At 33.8% G+C, this 19,115-nt stretch overlaps 1 protein-coding gene across 1 annotated transcript; it reads left to right on the top strand.

The window, feature by feature from the left end:
* Positions 1-9,992: 9,992 nt before the first annotated feature.
* Positions 9,993-11,202, top strand: LOC115960929. The gene is made up of 2 exons (XM_031079963.1): positions 9,993-10,422; positions 10,626-11,202. The coding sequence occupies exons 1-2, from the start codon at positions 10,182-10,184 to the stop codon at positions 10,877-10,879; spliced, it is 495 nt and encodes a 164-aa protein (XP_030935823.1). The 5' UTR covers positions 9,993-10,181; the 3' UTR covers positions 10,880-11,202.
* The last annotated feature ends 7,913 nt before the right edge of the window (positions 11,203-19,115 follow it).

Here is a 19,115-nt window from a genome sequence, read left to right as displayed (position 1 = left end):
GAGGGAAGATTAGCTCGCCTAAGTGATAAGTATAAATAATTAAATATTATTTTAAAAAATAAAAACAAACCAACAGATAACATACATTGTTACATATTTTTTAGAAGACTCACGGCACTTTTTCGTTTTTACAACAATTAAAAATCTATTATCTAGAATCTAATTTTTCTGAACTTGTTGATTTTTGTTGATTTCTTAAAGACAGATAGAATTTGCTCTTTAAAAGTTGCTTGGAGTCTGAGAACATTAAGCTTATTTGTGAGATTTTTGTTGATTTATCGTTTGTTAGTATTTTTTTTTTTTTTTACTATTTAATTGCATGTTGCTCTAACTCTTGCTACTACTATAAAAGAGGTCATTACTTGGTTAGAAGAATACTCATGGCACTTTTGTTTTTACAACAATTAAAAATCTATTATCTAGAGAATCTAATTTTTCTGAACTTGTTGATTTTTGTTGATTTCTTAAAGACAGATAGAATTTGCTCTTTAAAAGTTGCTTGGAGTCTGAGAACATTAAGCTTATTTGTGAGATTTTTGTTGATTTATCGTTTGTTAGTATTTTTTTTTTTTTTTACTATTTAATTGCATGTTGCTCTAACTCTTGCTACTACTATAAAAGAGGTCATTACTTGGTTAGAAGAATGTCCATCTTTTTTCTTTCACATTGTACAATATAATTTTAAATAAATAAAGTCTATATTATCATTTCTACTAAAGAAAACAATTATCTCATATAATGGCATTTTTTAAAGTTAAAATCAATTCATCTCTCTCACTGCACTATAACTCAAAATAGGAGGTCTAATATTTTGAAACTTATAATAACTAAAAAATAATAATAATAATACAACACTAAATCCTTGTTGCTATTATCCGTCCTCTAGTCTTTGTTTCCTCAATTTCTTCACTCTTTTACAGTTTTACACACTAAGTTTTTGCTATAAACTCAAATTTTAAATTGTAATTAGAAGTACAAAGAAAGATATTTGGATTTTATATATTTTTACAAGCAACCAAGTTAGTGAAACGCTTTTACATTGATTTGCTTGTTTTCAATTTATTTTGAGTAATCAAATTATATTTTAAAAATTTTATGTAATCAAATAGGAGATCAATAGATAAATAATTGTTTTATCACATATATCAAGAAATATAAAAAATCATTAAAAATTTCAGAATAATATGAAAAATCCTCAAGGACAACTAAATAAATTAACCCAGGTATAAAAATAAAATTATAGTCTGCATTTTTTATGGCAATTATATTATTGTATAGTTGTTTATTTATTAATTTTAATGTTAATTAGTATTTCGGAATAATTTTGTTTCAAATCTTGTTTTTTTAATTTTGTCCTCTTTAACCTCAAATCCTAGCTCCGTCATCGTGAATACTTGTACATATGCTTATATATATAGCACATGGTTTCGAGGTAATCAATAAATATCTTAATAAGTGGCTTTTGCCTAACTAGGTTTAGTTACTTCCAGTGGCTTCTAGTCAGCTCAACTGTAATGATTGAATAAGAAATCCAAGGTTCAATTACCACCTAACCGATTAATGTTTTGATCTGATAATAAAGAGTTATTATTAGAACCGGACATCATAAATTGAATCTCTCTCTCTCAAAAAAAAAAAAAAATGGGGTTTAGCTACTTCCATATTCATATAAATGGTTCTTATTTTATTTAGTCTATGAACGGTCATTGGGTGCTTTTTTGGACTCTTTGTAGCGATTTTGGCCGCCGAAAAATGCCTGTTTTCCTGTTGGCATGTTTATTTATGTCTGCATACTGCATTTCTGCATGAAATACGTGTTGAAAGAACCAAAGACTAAGAGAGATATGAGAAATTGATGAAAACTATTTTCATTGATTAATTCAGTAACTATACAACTGTATATATACATTCTGACTTAACCGCCACAAGCACGTGTGAACACAACGCAACAAACATAACAAACTCACACACGTGTCTGACTCAAAACTAACTAAACTAACTAACAAAACTACAGGTCGTTTTTGTACACTCATCAAGCAGACCAAGTTAAACCACAGTGTCGTTTATAAGAATAATTACATTTATTCAATTTCTTCAACTCTGGGTTTTTACTTGAATCTTCAATCTGAACTTCACTTGTCTTTGATCTTGAATTTCTTGTCTGAGTTGGTCTAATGCATGAGCTGCTGCACTGGGTAGCAAGCTGTGCTGCACTGAGTGTTGCAGCTGAGTTTGCATCACCTGGTGCACTGGCTGCTGCACTGGGTGGCATGTTGTGCTGCACTAGTGTGGCAGCTGAGTCTGCATCACCTGGTGCACTGGCTGCTGCACTGGGTGACTTGTTGTGCTGCACTAGTGTGGCAGCTGGTGCATCCCTTTGCTTTTCATACTCCCCCTCAAGATGGACTGAGGAAGAATAGATGTTAAGCAGTCCCATCTTGGATGTTAACTCAGAGAATTGTTTATGGTTCAATGCTTTAGTCAATAAATCTGCCAACTGACAGTGTGTTCTGACATGATTCAATTTAATCACCTTAGCTAACACCTTGTCCCTTACAATGTGACAATCAATCTCTATATGCTTGGTCCTTTCATGGAAAACCGGATTGGACCCTATGTGCAAGGCTGATTGGCTATCACAAAATAACATTGCTTCTCTATCATGCCTAATCTGCAAATCCCTTAGCAAATAAAGTATCCACATAATCTCACAAGTTGCCACAGCCATAGCCCTGTACTCTGCCTCAGCTGAAGATCTTGACACAGTAGCTTGTTTCTTTGATTTCCAAGAAATCAATGAGTCTCCAAGAAAAATACAGTAACCTGTAACAGATCTTCTTGTATCTGGACATGATGCCCAATCTGCATCACTAAAACCTTTGACATGGAGTTCTGACTTTGCAGAAAGGAAAACCCCTCTCCCTGGTTCATTCTTAAGGTAATGAAGTACCTTAAGTGCAGCTGCATAATGAGGCTTCCTAGGCTTTGCCATGAACTGACTGAGCTTGTGAACTGCAAAAGTAATGTCAGGCCTAGTAATAGTTAAGTATAACAGCCTCCCTACCAACCTTCTGTACTGACTAGGATCATGTAACACATCACCTTCATGTTTACTAAGTTTCAAAGTAGGATCCATAGGAACCTTGGCTGGTTTGCACCCTAGTAGACCAACATCTTCCAAAATCTCTAGAGCATATTTCCTTTGACACAAGGAAATGCCCTTGGCTGTTCTTGCTACTTCCAAACCAAGAAAATACCTCAAGTCCCCTAAATCCTTCAACTTAAATTTCTGGTCTAACAAAGCTTTAAACTCCTCAACTCCCTTTTGATCATTGCTTGCAATTAGAACATTATCAACATAAACCAACAACACAATAAATGAATCTCCTTGCTGCCTAGTGAACAATGAGTAATCAGCCTTGGATTGAACAAAACCAAGATCAATTAAGGCAGTTGAGAACTTAGAAAACCACATTCTAGATGCTTGTTTGAGACCATATAGTGACTTATTGAGTTTACAAACCAATTGAGGCTGCTCCCCCTTGCTGTGAAAGCCTAGTGGAAGTGACATATAGACTTCCTCATGCAAATCTCCATGGAGAAATGCATTGTTTACATCAAGTTGGCTGAGAAACCAACCTTTCACAGCAGCCACAGCAAGCACAGCTTTGACAGACACCATTTTGGCAACTGGGGAGAAGGTGTCAATGTAATCCAGCCCCTCCTTTTGGGTGAAACCTTTGGCAACCAACCTGGCTTTATATCTTTCAACTGAACCATCTGATTTGTACTTTACTTTATAAACCCACTTACAACCAATGTGTTTCTTACCAGGTGGCAAGGAAGTGACAGTCCATGTATGATTAGCCTCTAAAGCTGAAATCTCAGCATCCATGGCTGCCTGCCACTTGGGGTTACCAACAGCTTGGTGATAAAAGGTGGGTTCAATGATGGAGGAAATGGCACAGCAAAATGATTTGAAAGAAGAAGACAGGTTAGTGTAAGACATATAGGAATGAAGGGGATGGGAAGTACCTGAAACATGATTGGAGGAGCTTGGAATGGCTGCTGATTTGACTTGATTACAGTGATAAGCATTAAGGTAAGAGGGTGATTTAGTAGGTCTGGTAGACCTTCTAAGAATAACAGGTTGAGCAGGGGCATCAGAAACATCAGTTACATCAGGAAACTCATGAACTTCTTCATCAAAATCTTGATGAATTTGAACAATGGTGTCATCAGAAATGGATAAGGAAGACGAGGGAATGGAGAGAGGAACAACAAGAGACTCAGATGAAGGAGTTGAAGGGAAAACAGGTAAAGGAATAAGAGTGGCAGATTGAGAAGAGTCATCTGAAGCAAAAGGAAAGCTTGACTCATGAAACACAACATCTCTAGATAGAAAGGTAGTGTGAGAATCAAGATCAAACAGTTTATAACCTTTGACATTGAAAGGATATCCTAGAAAAACACATTTTCTAGCTCTAGGTGTGAATTTGTGTTTATGAGGAGTGAGATTGGTAGCATAACACAAGCAGCCAAAGATTCTAAGATGTGAATAGGAAGGAGGTTTGTGAAATAAAAGTTCAAATGGGGTTTTATGATTTAGGAAAGGGGATGGAAGTCTATTTATAAGGTAGACAGCAGTGAGAACACAGTCACCCCAAAAAGAGAGAGGAACATTGGATTGAATTTGTAATGCCCTAACAGTAGCAAGGATGTGTTGATGCTTTCTCTCCACAACTGAATTTTGTTGTGGAGTGTAAGCACAACTCAATTGATGAATAATCCCTTTGGAATTGTAAAAGTCATTAAAGCTAAATTCTAAGGCATTATCAGATCTAATGGATTTGATTTTGGTTCCAAATTGAGTGAGGATCATGTTATAGAAAGAGACAATAAGAGGTCTAACATCAGATTTTGCTTTAAGTAAGAAAATCCAAGTTGCTCTAGAAGCATCATCAACAATAGTTAGAAAGTACTTATGACCATTAGAAGTTAAAACAGAAAAGGGACCCCACACATCCATATGAACAAGATCAAAAGGGTAAGTACACTTATTATTATTAAAGGGAAAAAGAATTCTTTTCTGTTTTGCCAAAGGACAAACAGTACATGGCTTATTACAACAATTCTTGAGGAAAGGTAAAGTACTGCTTAAAGAATGAACCTTGACATCAGAAGGGTGCCCAAGTCTTGAATGCCAAAGTGAAAACACATTTGTGGAGAGAGAAGAGGAGCAAACAACAGAGAAAGACTTGAAATTCTGCTTGGAAAGGAAATCAGAAAGGGAACCGGTTGCTTGAGAAAGGCTTGAATCTTGTAACAAGTACAAACCATCATGCATTTTGCCCATTCCAATCGTGCTCCAACATGTAAGGTCCTGTAGAAAACAAAATTGAGACAAAAAGACCGAACATATAGATTGAGATTTTGTTAAGGCACTGACTGACAGAAGATTGAAAGTAAAAGAGGGTACACAAAGGACATTGTTGAGGGTTATGTGAGAGGAAAGTTGAATGGTATCAATGTGTGTAACAAGGGCTGCTTCCCCATTAGGCAGTTCAACCATAGTATGTGAAATCTCAGTATAAGAAGTCATCAATTGAATGGAACATACTATATGATCACTTGCACCAGTATCAATGACCCATGTATGAAGATCATAAGCTCTTCTACTAACAATTTTAGCAGAGAAAACAGAATGCGTAAAGTTAATAGCATTACCTGCAACAACATTTGATGGACAAGTCACAGAATTAGCAACATGAAGTTCTTGACCTTTAGGGAATTGTTGAGTAGAGCATGAACCAATTAAGGTCAAAAGTTGCTGGTATTGGTCATGAGTGAAGGCTGGGGCTTGAGATATAGACATGGATGGAACAAAATCAGTGACTCCAGTAGAAGTGTTGCCTTGAAACAGTTCAAGATTAGTTGAAACTTGATGAGCAGTGGCATATTTATTATTCTTAAACTTGAATCCTGGTGGAAAGCCATGCAACTTATAGCATTTGTCCACAGTATGGCCTAGCTTTCCACAGTGAGTGCACAAAGGCCTTTCTTTGCCTTTGAAGTTAGTTCCTGAGTTCTTGGTTGCTAAGGCAGTGGATTCAACCCTAACAACATTATGCACAGACCTTTGCATCTCTTCTTGGATGAACAGAGAGTGAGCTTTGTTGACAGAAGGCAAAGGATCCATCAACAAGATCTGAGTTCTTACTTGAGAGAAGGCATCGTTCACTCCCATAAGAAATTTCATGGTGGATTCCTTGGTTTGGAGATTCTTCAACCTTTGATTGATTCCACACATGCACTGACCACAAGTACACTGAGGAAATGGACTCAAATTCTGCAATTGATCCCACAAAATCTTGAGCTGAGTGAAGTAATCAGTGAGTGATAGCTCTCCCTGATGAACCTCAGCAATTTGTTTCTGGATATTGAAGATCTTGGTTCCATTTCCTTGACTGAAAGTGTCTCGAAGATCAGTCCAAATCTCCAAAGCAGTATCTCTGTAGATAATGCTTCCTTGGAGCTTTGGTGACACAGAATTGATGATCCAGGTGCCTACCATATTGTCAGCACGAACCCATGCTTGAGCAGCAATTGGAGAATTCACCAATGGTGAAGAGATGGTTAAAGATCCATCAATAAATCCTAGCTTATTCTTGGCAATCAGAGATTTTCTCACTGATCTTGCCCAAGCAGGATAGTTTTCTCCTCCAATCAGTGGTTGAGAAGTGAGAACTGCTCCTGGATTTTCTCCAGGATGCAAGAACAGAGGATCACTAAGATTATATGAATCTTGTGAAGAAGATGAAGCCTCTGTGGTGGAAGCATTTGCTGCTGTTGTTTCTGCCATTGGAAAAGCTTGAGAAGCTTGTAGAACACAACAATGGTGGATAATAAAAGCTTGAAGAAGATGACAATGGTGAATGAGGAAAACAGAGAGTTGAAACCTCAAGGAAGATGACAATGGTGAATGAGAAAAAAAACAGAGAGTTCCCAAAACTGATCTGAGAAACCCTAAGAAAATTAGAAACGCTTAAGAAATTGCTCTGATACCATATGAGAAATTGATGAAAACTATTTTCATTGATTAATTCAGTAACTATACAACTGTATATATACATTCTGACTTAACCGCCACAAGCACGTGTGAACACAACGCAACAAACATAACAAACTCACACACGTGTCTGACTCAAAACTAACTAAACTAACTAACAAAACTACAGGTCGTTTTTGTACACTCATCAAGCAGACCAAGTTAAACCACAGTGTCGTTTATAAGAATAATTACATTTATTCAATTTCTTCAACTCTGGGTTTTTACTTGAATCTTCAATCTGAACTTCACTTGTCTTTGATCTTGAATTTCTTGTCTGAGTTGGTCTAATGCATGAGCTGCTGCACTGGGTAGCAAGCTGTGCTGCACTGAGTGTTGCAGCTGAGTTTGCATCACCTGGTGCACTGGCTGCTGCACTGGGTGGCATGTTGTGTTGCACTAGTGTGGCAGCTGAGTCTGCATCACCTGGTGCACTGGCTGCTGCACTGGGTGACTTGTTGTGCTGCACTAGTGTGGCAGCTGGTGCATCCCTTTGCTTTTCATAGAGATGAGATGCACGAGAAGAGTTGGGATATATATCTGACACTCAAGGATCAGAGAACAGAGGATAGGAAGAAAGGCAAGAAGGATAAAACGACACAAGGCTAGCTGAAGTCGCTGAAGCTTCAAGAGGATTAAATCAGTTAGCTAAACTACAAGTAGTTTAGGTGTTAATTATATTCAGTTGTATCACACATGCTGTAACTAATATTGGCACATGTAGTAACTACTTTCCTTATAATTTGGTATAATTAGTAACGCTCTATTTTGGGGCTTTAGTTCTTAGCTTAGATGTGATTGTATAAATCTCTAATCCTGTACAGATTCATTCATTGTATCAATTAGAGAAGTTCTTCATTTTTCTCTCTCAATTCTCTCTCTCTGTGTTCACATTTCTTCTTCTTCCTTCGTCTTTACTTTCTTACAATATACATGCATGTTCACATTAAGCAAGTAAAATGTGTTAAGACTGTTAGTATGATGGGAAAACTCAATACAAGCTAGCATACGATGATCACTTATTCCCTCTTCCATTAAAGTTCACGATTTCTTGGTTAATATATTGAGTATCTAGAATGAATTCAATCTGGAAAGGAAAATATTACTATTTTCTATATATATACACGAATGATGGCATGTATACATTGTGCAATTTAACCATCATCATCACATCACCCAGTTGAATCATATGCTAGTCTCTCATCAGCATGACGAAGATCTTAGCATCATTTTTTTTTTTCCCAATTTTTATACCCTTTTTTTCAATTTCAGTCAAATTTTGTCAGTTCAAAGTGCAATAAATGTCTTTATTAATTTCCATTATATAGTGATCCAAAAATACGTCTTTGAAATAAATAAAAGAAAGGACTATTGCCTTACTGCGTACCAGCAGGAAATTTAAGAGGAATTAATTAGGAACCAGTGCCAGTGTACCACTATCAGTTGTGTAGTCCATATTCATAAATATCCACGATGTCCAATGAAATTATCTTGAGTTTATTTTTTTAATTCACTACGTGATGTTTAAAGCTATCTATTTCAACTTACTACATGCATGACAATTTATAAAATTATATATTCATGTTCATTATTTAAATATGTTTTATTACTCATTTAAAAAATTATGTGACTAAAACTACATATGGATGATTTATTTAATAAGATCACGTAATGAATTGGAGGAAGATAACTCCAACTTTTTCATTTTATTATATGATTTGCAAATTAAACTTAGTTATTGTATAACTAATGTCATTGAAGATGTTAGTTAATTTGCATGTTATAAAGTCTTTTGATAGCATACTAGCTTTTATTTTTGGGCAAATTACAATTTACCCACTTGTAATTTGACCGAAATTTAAGTTGTCTATCTATGAGTTGAAATTTGACACTTTACCTGAGGTTAACTCAATTAGAGTTCTGTAACCCACCTTAGTTAAAAATAAGGCTAAATATGTAATTTTACTTCACTTTTAGTCTCTTTCCTCCAAAAACACAAAAAACATAAAAATACAAGATCAAAAAAGATTAAAAAGAATATAGTGAAACACTTGCATTATGAGATTTCAAACCACATGTAGGCAATTTAAATTTCAATCAAACTTCAGGAGGATAAAATGTCAAATTTCAAATCACAAGTAAGCAACTTGAATTTCAATCAAACTATAAGTGGATGAATTGCAATTTACCCCTTTTTTTTAGTGGTCGAGGAATTAAAGATCAGAACCCTTTACCAAACTACCAATGTCTTCTTAAAACAAAAAATAAATAAAATAAATAAAAAAATACTAACAATGTCTTAAAAGCGCAAAAAATTGCTAAGGCATAATACGATATCTTTTTTATATTATTCTGTATTATTTATAATTACAATATGACGTTCTAAAATAATACTTAAAAAGGAAATGCAAAAGAAAGATGTTATGGAAAAATTCAATGTATCTTTTATATTTCTTTTTAGTATCATCGGCTAAAGACTAAATCCATATATCAATGTGTATAATGTGTCGACTAGAATAGTGAGTTTCAGTTAATTCAACTAATAAAATTTCTGATGATTAAATAAAAGATTTATAATTCAATCTCCGTCTACACCAAAAATCGATTGGTGTCTTGGTATAATGATAAATAGTTATCATCAGAAGTGAATGTCATAAATTGAAACTTTATCTTAAAAATAAAATAAAGCATTGACTAATTACAAGTGAAGAATTGAAAAAAAAAAAAAAAATTACAAGTGAAGAATTGAAAACAAATTAAACATATTAATGGAGCTTTTACGTTGTATTTTCTGTATTTAAGTCTAACCTACTCAATTTCCAGTTTGCAATTATCTCTCTCTCTCTCTCTCAACATAAATACCCATTTAAGTAATGCTATCATCGCTAGCTAACATCTGACTTCACCATCTCTTTACTTGTGTCTCACCTTCTAATTCTCTCTCTCAACATAAATACCCATTTAAGTAATGCTATCATCGCTAGCTAACATCTGACTTCACCATTATCTCTTTACTTGTGTCTCACCTTCTAATTTCACTCTATAGTCTCTCTCCTAAGCTGCAAATCATACTATGGGTTTCACAGTTGCACAAGGACTCATGCTATTGCTGCTAATTGCTTCCACAATGGCAGTTAGCAAGGCCAATAGGGGTTGCAAATTTGGGAATCAGCCTTTCCATCACCCTCATCACCCCAATAATACACGAACCTCCAACAGGATCATCGTGGGTGACTCCTACCATTGGAACTTTGGCTTTAACTACACCAATTGGGCCATCAAACGTGGCCCTTTCTACCTAAATGACACTCTAGGTGAGCTTACTTTGAACTGCTACTTGTTACGTATTTAAGTTCAAAATAGTCAGTTCTTAGTTTGAACTTTGTCTCTACTCTATTTAAGCATAAATTATCAATTTAGATCCTTAAGGAACATGAAAAATGTGTGCAGTTATTTTTTTTACTGAATTAAAATATGCATGAAATTAAAATAACTCTTTATATGTTGTTGATTGCAGTTTTCAAATATGATCCACCATCTCCAAACACATTTCCTCACAGTGTTTACTTGCTACCAAACTTCCGGAGCTTCACAAAATGTAACTTGAGAAAGGCCACGATGGTGGGAAATGTGACACAAGGCGGCGGGGAGGGCTTCGATTTTGAGCTGAAAAGGCCACGGCAGCGTTACTACTTTGCCTGCGGTGAGCGCAATGGCTTTCATTGCGTGAATGGAACCATGAAGTTCTTTGTGAAGCCAATATTCCGCTAGTATAGATAATTACTATAAAATGTGCACGTCATGGGAAACACTTCTTGCTGTTATCTCCTTTTCTGTCTTTTGTTGTGTAGAAGTAGATAATGTGTCCTTCTTCACTTCTTCCTTTTATGTTATTAAATTAAAGACTATTTGTAAATTTGAATAAATATTAAGGGATTGATTGCTTATTTTATAATTTATGAGTTACATTCTAAATCAGATGATTTTCTATCATTTATTTTTTCTTTTCCTATCCTTGCCGGTAATGTTATGTGTTCTGAATAATTGAGATGATAGATAATAAATGTACCAGCTGTGACTGGGTATTGATGTTCCATAGGGGAGCCATTTTGCATCCTTGCTGGTTTTACTGTAATATTTACTTTTGTAAATTGAAAGTATTGGAAACTTTTACAATTGGAAAGGTTCTTGAGACTTAATGATCAATGTTGGTTTATGCACAAAATCATTACTTCAGTGTAACACATGTAAATAGTATTGAATGTGATTTACATCCCAATTTTAGCTTATTTAATTTGATGGTGATTGCTAGAAAAATTTTAAAAATTGATTTGAAGGTGAGCTAAGACCTCAGTGGACGGTGACCTGAGGAAAACAAAACATGATGATTCATGTTTCAGCGCAAAATGTCATGTTTGGTTTAGTCATTCAAATTGTAAAGATTAAATTTCATAAAAATTTGAGTGTAACTTGTAAGTAAGGACTTTTGCGACCTCAAAATACTCACATTTTTTTTCTCCAAATAAAAGAATAGAAAATATCATGTAAAATCATAACCCTATTAAATGCCTATTCACGATATAATTATTATATTCTATAAAAAAAATATATACAAGAAGACCCATTGTCTGAGTTAGCTAGCTAGATGCCTAGATGGTACTGCAATTGGGAAGATAACATCTTGGCAAGATTTTAATTTAAGAGTTAATATAACATATAAGTTCAAGTCAATGGGTTTAGGCACAATTATGTTATATTAACTACGTACTTTTATTATTATTATCCAATTCATTACTTAGTAACTAACCAATCACTTACACATAAATATTCCAACAATGGCTCTATTTTTGTTTTCATTTTTCTTTGCTCAATTTTTTATCTCAATCCTTATTCCACTTGAAATATATGCTCATATTGAGGGTCAAAATAAAATAAATCGCCCACCATAAACAAATCATACATATTATATTAAATTGAAAGTTGAGAGACAATTCAATAAAACATTCTAATTTCGTGTTAAGTGCTTTTACATGTAGATTCATGAATCCCAACTTAAAAAAATATAATAAAGACAAATTCAATCAAAATTTATTTTACTTCTACATAAAACTTTGAATGTAAAACTAATCAAAATTTTGGTATTTATTGTTACATGCACTCTTGCACACAACCAAACACTTGAGCAAAATTTACATTGAAATTGTGATGATTTCAATGCAAATATCATGTGTGTGCAGTTGTGTATATTACACACACCCAAATTTTCTTACAAAAATATATTATCATTTCAAATATAAATTTCAATTGAAAATTTTATAGTGTTCGAAAAAATAGTTGTTCATATCTTATTTGAAAAATGAAAATATGAAATAAATTTATTGTAGCACAATAACACAAATTTAGTAAGTTAACATACCAACATAATATTTTTTTTTTCTAAAAATAAAACAAGCAAAAATAAACAATTTACATACTCTATCGAATATTATCCTTAGGTCTTTTTAAGAGTCCACAAAAATAAAAAAATGATCATCAATAGTGTTCAACTTGGGTAAGAATTTTAATATGCACCTAATTATTATTTAAAAACTTTCATGTATATACATGTGATTACAGCTAGTGATTATAATAGAGCTTTACGCATTTAAGCTTAATAAAAACTTTGACATCTTTAATTTGAACTGAGGTTGTACCATCTACTGAATTTTTTTTTTTTTTTTTTTTTTTTTTGTTTTAGTAAAAAAAGAAAGAAGAAAAGTTCGGATGCATCAAGCCGCCTTCACATCCTTGGCTCTGTATTCTAATTTTGCAACAAATTATAAGTGTGCCAGAAGAATTGAAGGGCAGAAAAGGCTCAATTACACAAATTCTGATTTTAACACTCTGATGGTAATGCATTCTCAAATCATCTCACCCATTCTTTGATCTTGACATCTTTGTTTCAATGATAAATTCATTATAGCGGTCACGAAAACAAAACCTGTGTATACGTAATACATATGAACCATAACGCAATTCTTGCAATGTTTTGTTCTTCTTCTTCTTCTTTTTTTAAATAATAGTAACGCTATAAACATAAATTTTTTTTACATTATTTTAAAAATTATTAATGAGTAAATTATTACTAATTCTTATTTGAGGTATGGACTCACTATTAAAATAATTTTTTTATTTACCAATAACTACTTGATCACCACATCTGTACAGTTTGTAAAAAGATTTGTAATTTTAACATTTTCCTTTCTTATTTTTTGGACATTTTGCTGCGATTTTAGGCGTTACAAAAGGCCTATTTTCCTATAGTGATATGGCATATTTATTTATGTCTGCATGAAATACGTGTTGGCAAGAACCAAAGGTTGAGAGAGATGAGATGCACTAATGCATGCATGAGAAGAAGAGTTTAGATATATATGTTCACATGAAGCAAAGTAAAAATCGTATTCATGTATGATAGGAAAATTCATTAAACCTACAGAAAATTATTGAATATTCCAAAAGTACCTTAATATTAGTTGTAGATCTAACAACAAAAATATTCATACTTGAGAATTGCACCTTAAGTTAGGGAATAATTTCTTCACCATTTTCATTTACAACATAAAATTTTAATATAACTTTAGTATACAATGAAAATGAGTCAATAAAGAACTAAAATTTTATAACTATGACTATTCTCCATATAACTTAATTATTACCTTCAAATCCTTGGAACTAACTTCGAGTGCAAATCAAAAAATAATATTGATACTAAATAAGAATTTTACATCCAATTCTAAAGTGAAAAGAAACAAAAGAAAAATACTCAGAGATAAATAAATAAAAGGTTCATGTGTTAAAATGGGGGTCAAAGGAAGGGTACTTGGTCACTGATTAGTGCAAATAAGTATTTTGATCAGCAACGTAAAGTAGAAGAAGTAAAGGCATAATTGTGGTTTCGGACCAAACATTTTTTGGGCCAGGTTATAGCCCAAGGATTTCTCCTGTGGTCCGTTGGGCTTGGGCACCAAGAATCCCTTGGATGCTTGGGCTCTGGCCTCAAGGGCCCCACTTTATTGCTTTGTTCAATTGTTTGCCAATCAAAAGAATCTACTATTGTTTTTTCTTGCTTAGCTACCAGATTAAAGCCTCTTTATCCAAGTTATGGCATTGGGCCAATGAGCTCTATGATCTTGTCTTAGCAATCACTATTTAGGTTTATGACATTTTTCTAGTCTTTTATTTGATAAATATAGCTTATGTTATGGATATTGTTGTAGGGACAAGGGGCACAATGATAATTCTGCATAATGGTTTCATGGACTTGGACGCACACATCAGATACATATTCAAATTCCAACAAGCTCAGTGCTATAAAAATGGGAAAATTTTAACTTAAGGTACAAAAAACACAAAAAAAAAAAAAAAAAAATGTCAGAGAAAGTAAAAAAAAGACACCAAGCAGTAATTATAAAGCTAAAAAAATGAGATAAAATAATATAAAAGACAAAAAAATTTGTCAGAAAAATTTCGAAAAAATTGTTAACAGACACCTTGTAGTGCCCATTAACACACTCCATAGAAAAAATATAAGAGAAATAGAATGTATCTTATGTGAAGCAGAGGAAACAATTGACCCATCAAATTCCTCAAAATAATAAACTTTTAATGCATCTAAAACTGGATTAAATTGGTTATCCAACCAAAAGATAGCGTGAGAAATCCAAAACAAAGAGGCGATGAATATCAACGTATTCATAACAGTATGTTGTGGCACTAATTGGATGATAAGGAAAAAGATGTTGAGACAACAATTAATAATGAGAAGAAATAGACCTTATAAAATTGAAAAAACGCATTTCATGGTTGCGTTTGCATTTTCATTCTTTTTTTTTTTTTTTTTTAATTGAGAAGTGCTGGGAAGTTGTCTGTCGTGGGTCCTGTGCACAGGACCTATTACCTCTTTAACCAGCAAATAAGCGGTGGACAGTGCTTTCCAATGGGTCCCATGCGCTATTCACAGGACTTACAAATCATTTTTTTTAGCAATTTTTTCATTAAAAATGGGTCCTATAGCACTATTCACACATTTAAAAATTATTTTACTACAGTGTTTTCAGTTTTCAGCAAAATAAGCGGTATCCAAATAGACCCTTAGTCATCTTTGCTTTACATTTAATCTCATCTTAGTCATCATTGGTGCAGGTACCTATTAAATTCAGTTTACTCTCAAATCAAATGACGTGATCATTCAAAAAACAATGGCTCAAACAAGAGAAGAAAAGTAAATTTCAATTTGTAAAAAAAATTTGTACACAATCTAGAATTGAAAGTGAAAAATAGTAAATCCCAAAGCATCATAAAATATCCACCAGTGGTAATTGTCGGGGAGAATTCTGACAAATGGGGCATGTAGCATTCAAGCTAAGCCATTCATCGATGCATTCAGTGTGGAAGCAACACTGGTATTTAGGTATGGTCTTTAGAGTCGCCTTAGGCTAGTACTCGGACATGCATATTGGGTAAGTGTTGTCATGGGCTTGGGCAAGCTCCAGCTCTCACCAAGAACAATAATTTTGGGCAGTGGAGCACTTGTGGGATTGAATTCTAGGATTTCAAGGCGTCTTCTAGCATTATAGGACTTGACCTTGCCAATGAGGAAATCAGAAATTTCAATCCAAAAATTTTTGATTTTGGTCTAGCTAAGTTGTGTGCAAAAGGTCAAAGTGTAGTGTCCATGACTGCAACTAGGGGGACCATCTGTTACATTGCGCCCGAAGTGTTCTCTAGGAAATTTGGGAAAGTGTCTTACAAATCAGATATTTATAGTTTTGGAATATTGTTGCTTGAAATGGTTGGAGGGAGGAAAAATGTTGATGCAAACGGAGAGACCACTAGCCAAATATATTTCCCAGAATGCATCTACAATCTATTAGAGCAAAAGGAAGACCTACAAATCTATGTTGAGGATAATGAAAATGCTAAAATTGTAAAAAAATTAGCAATTGTGGGACTTTGGTGTATCTAGTGGCACCTGATAGGTCACCCTTCCATGAAAATTCTAGTTCAAATGTTGGAGGGAAAAGGCGATTAATTAACCATGCATCCCTTGGCCTCTACTGACAAGAGTCAATTCAAGTATACATGCAAGGCATGTAAACCAAGAGTTAGAAGTCATCCCAAAATTAGACTAAATACTTAAATGATAATATAGGTTACAATTATGTTGTACTTGTGGATTGAAATTATTAATATTGTGGTCATTGTAGGGAAAGTTTCTTTTATATCAAGTATGACCAAGGTGATGCTTATAAAAAAATATCTTTTAATTTCTTGTTGAGGTAGGAAACAAATATAAGATTTAAATTTTTATGTTTATTAAATTTTTTTAATTTTCACAATTTTTTTAAATAAGGCTTTATTCCTTATATTTTGGAGAATTTTTAAGACTAATAAAAACTGAGCCCTTATATGAAATAGTATAAATTAAGATTTGTTTAAGAATATTTCTTTAGAAAAATTTCTTATATTTTAGCTTAATTCCATTCTTAACACGAATGAAGTTTCCAGCCCTAAGACTTCCTTAGTGCTTTCCAATATAACTTAGGAGTAGTGCTTACAATACTACAAGTTTTACTACCTTAAGTTTATGAATTGATGTGTTACCAATCACAAAGAAACAATTCAAATATTCATTTACAATGTGGTTTAAGTCCATCAATCATATTCATTGCCACATCAAATAAATTGTACATGTGATGTAGAGGGAAATGATAAAGGCAAACTAAGTGGTACTTACTCAATTTCATACTTAGCAAGTAGCCCTCATTGTAACTATCAAATTATCAGCGACAAAAAAATCTTAAATTTACAAAACCTCACTTTTTTTTCTTTTTCTTTTTTTTCTTTTTTTGTTATAAAATGATAGTTGGGATGGGGGGATTTAACCCTGGATGTCTCCATTAATAACACTAGGATGTACTAGTTGAACTGCAAAACTCTTGGCAATCCAAGTCAAATAATACATAAATACTTAAGATTATACAATTCAACGTTGTTCATTAATCTTATCATCCCCACAAAAGAACTCAAAAAATAAACAAAAACTAGATGTGGAGCATCTAATGTTATCAATTTTGCCAGCTACACGTGCATGTAAAATATAGAAATTTGGATTACCTGCAAAAGATAACTAATTATTTAAAGCTTTAAAAATATGACATAACATATTAGATAAAGAAAAATAAGTAAATAATTATTATGAATTGCACTTTAATCTACTTAATATTAGTTGTAAATCAAACAATGAAAATATTCATATTCATATTTGAAAATTGCACCTTAAGTTAATGAATAATTTCTTCAGTATTTTCATTTACAATATAAACTTTTAACGTAACTTTTTTGTATACAATAAAACTGGGTCAATAAAAAACTAATATTGTATATCTACGATTATTCTCTATATGGCTTAAATATTACCTTCAAATCATGGAACTAGAATTTTACTTCCAATACTAAAGTGAAAAGAAACAAAAGCAAAAGACCCAAAGAATAAGGTTCATGTGTTGGCTAGAAAGGGGGTCCAAGGATCAGTGCAAATAAGTTTTTTTGATCGGCAAGGTAAGTCGGAGTAACTACACACATAAATGTGGTTTCGGACCCAACATATTTTGGGCCATGTTCTAGCCCAAGGATTTCTGCAGTGGCCTGTTGGGCTTAGGCAGCAAGAATCCCTTGGATGCATTGGGCCCCGGGCCTCAAGAGCCCCACTATACCACTCCAGCTTTGCTTTGCTCAATTGTTTGCCAATTGAAGGAGTCTAGTATTGTTTTAACTAGCTCATTTTTTGTTTTACGAGTCCTGACTAGCTACCAGATTAAAGCCTCTTTATTCAGGTTATGACATTGGCCAATGAGCTCTATGATCTTGTCTTCGCAATTACTATGTAGGCTTAGGACTTTTTTATGGTCTTTTAATTGAAACATATAGCTAATGTTATGGATATTGTTGTAGATAGAAGGGGCACAATGATAATTCTCCATAACAGTTTCATGGACTTGGTGACAAGCATTATATATTTATAATGGCCCTGAGTTTTGTGTTAGGAAACGCATTCTTTTACACACAGACCGATCACATTCCAACAAGCTCAGTGCTACAAAAAAGAAAACATATAAGAGAAATGGAATGCATCTTCTGTGGAGCAGAAGAAACACTTGGCCCATCAAATTCCTTGAAATAATAAACTTTTAATGCATCTCAAACTGGATTAAATTAGTTATCCAGCCAAAAGATAGCCTGAGAAATCAAAAACAAAGAGTCAATGAATATCACCATACTCATAGCAATCTGTTGTGGCACTACTTGGATGATAAGGAAAAAAGATGTTGAGACAACAATTAAATAGAGGGAAGAAATGGACCTTATAAAATTGAAACTTTCTCTTAGTCATCTTTACTTTACAAATCTCCTCCTAACCTACTAATCCATGTGATCATGACTCATGAGTCGAGTAAAACCCAACTCAATTTATAACAAAATTAAAATTAATTTATGATACAGAGGCCTTGATAAAGGAATGTTTGGGAAAAGTCATCAACGCTCCTTATAATCACATCAAGAATTGCATGGATACTGTGGGTACCTAAGGCATGCTTGGCAGCGTCTTAGGCATGCAAGCAACGTCCTTGGCCGTCCTCGGCATGCTTTGCAACGTCCTCGGCATGCTTTGCAACGTCCTTGGCTGACCTCGGCATGCTTGCAAAGTCCTAGTCGTCCCACATCGAATAGAAACCCCCTCACTTTCTACCTTATAAGGCATGCCTTAGGTACCCACAATAAAAGTGCCCTTTTATTGTGGGTACCTAAGGCATGCTTGGCAACGTCTTAGGCATGCAAGCAACGTCCTTGGCCGTCCTCGGCATGCTTTGCAACATCCTCGGCATGCTTTGCAACGTCCTCGACATGCTTGCAACGTCCTTGGCTGACCTCAACATGCTTGCAAAGTCCTAGTCGTCCCACATCG

This window comes from Quercus lobata, chromosome 9, assembly GCF_001633185.2.
Source record: "Quercus lobata isolate SW786 chromosome 9, ValleyOak3.0 Primary Assembly, whole genome shotgun sequence".
NCBI classification, from domain to species: Eukaryota; Viridiplantae; Streptophyta; class Magnoliopsida; order Fagales; family Fagaceae; genus Quercus; species Quercus lobata.
The sequence above is the reverse complement of the archived record's forward strand: the minus strand, read 5'-3'. Positions and strand labels throughout refer to the sequence as shown.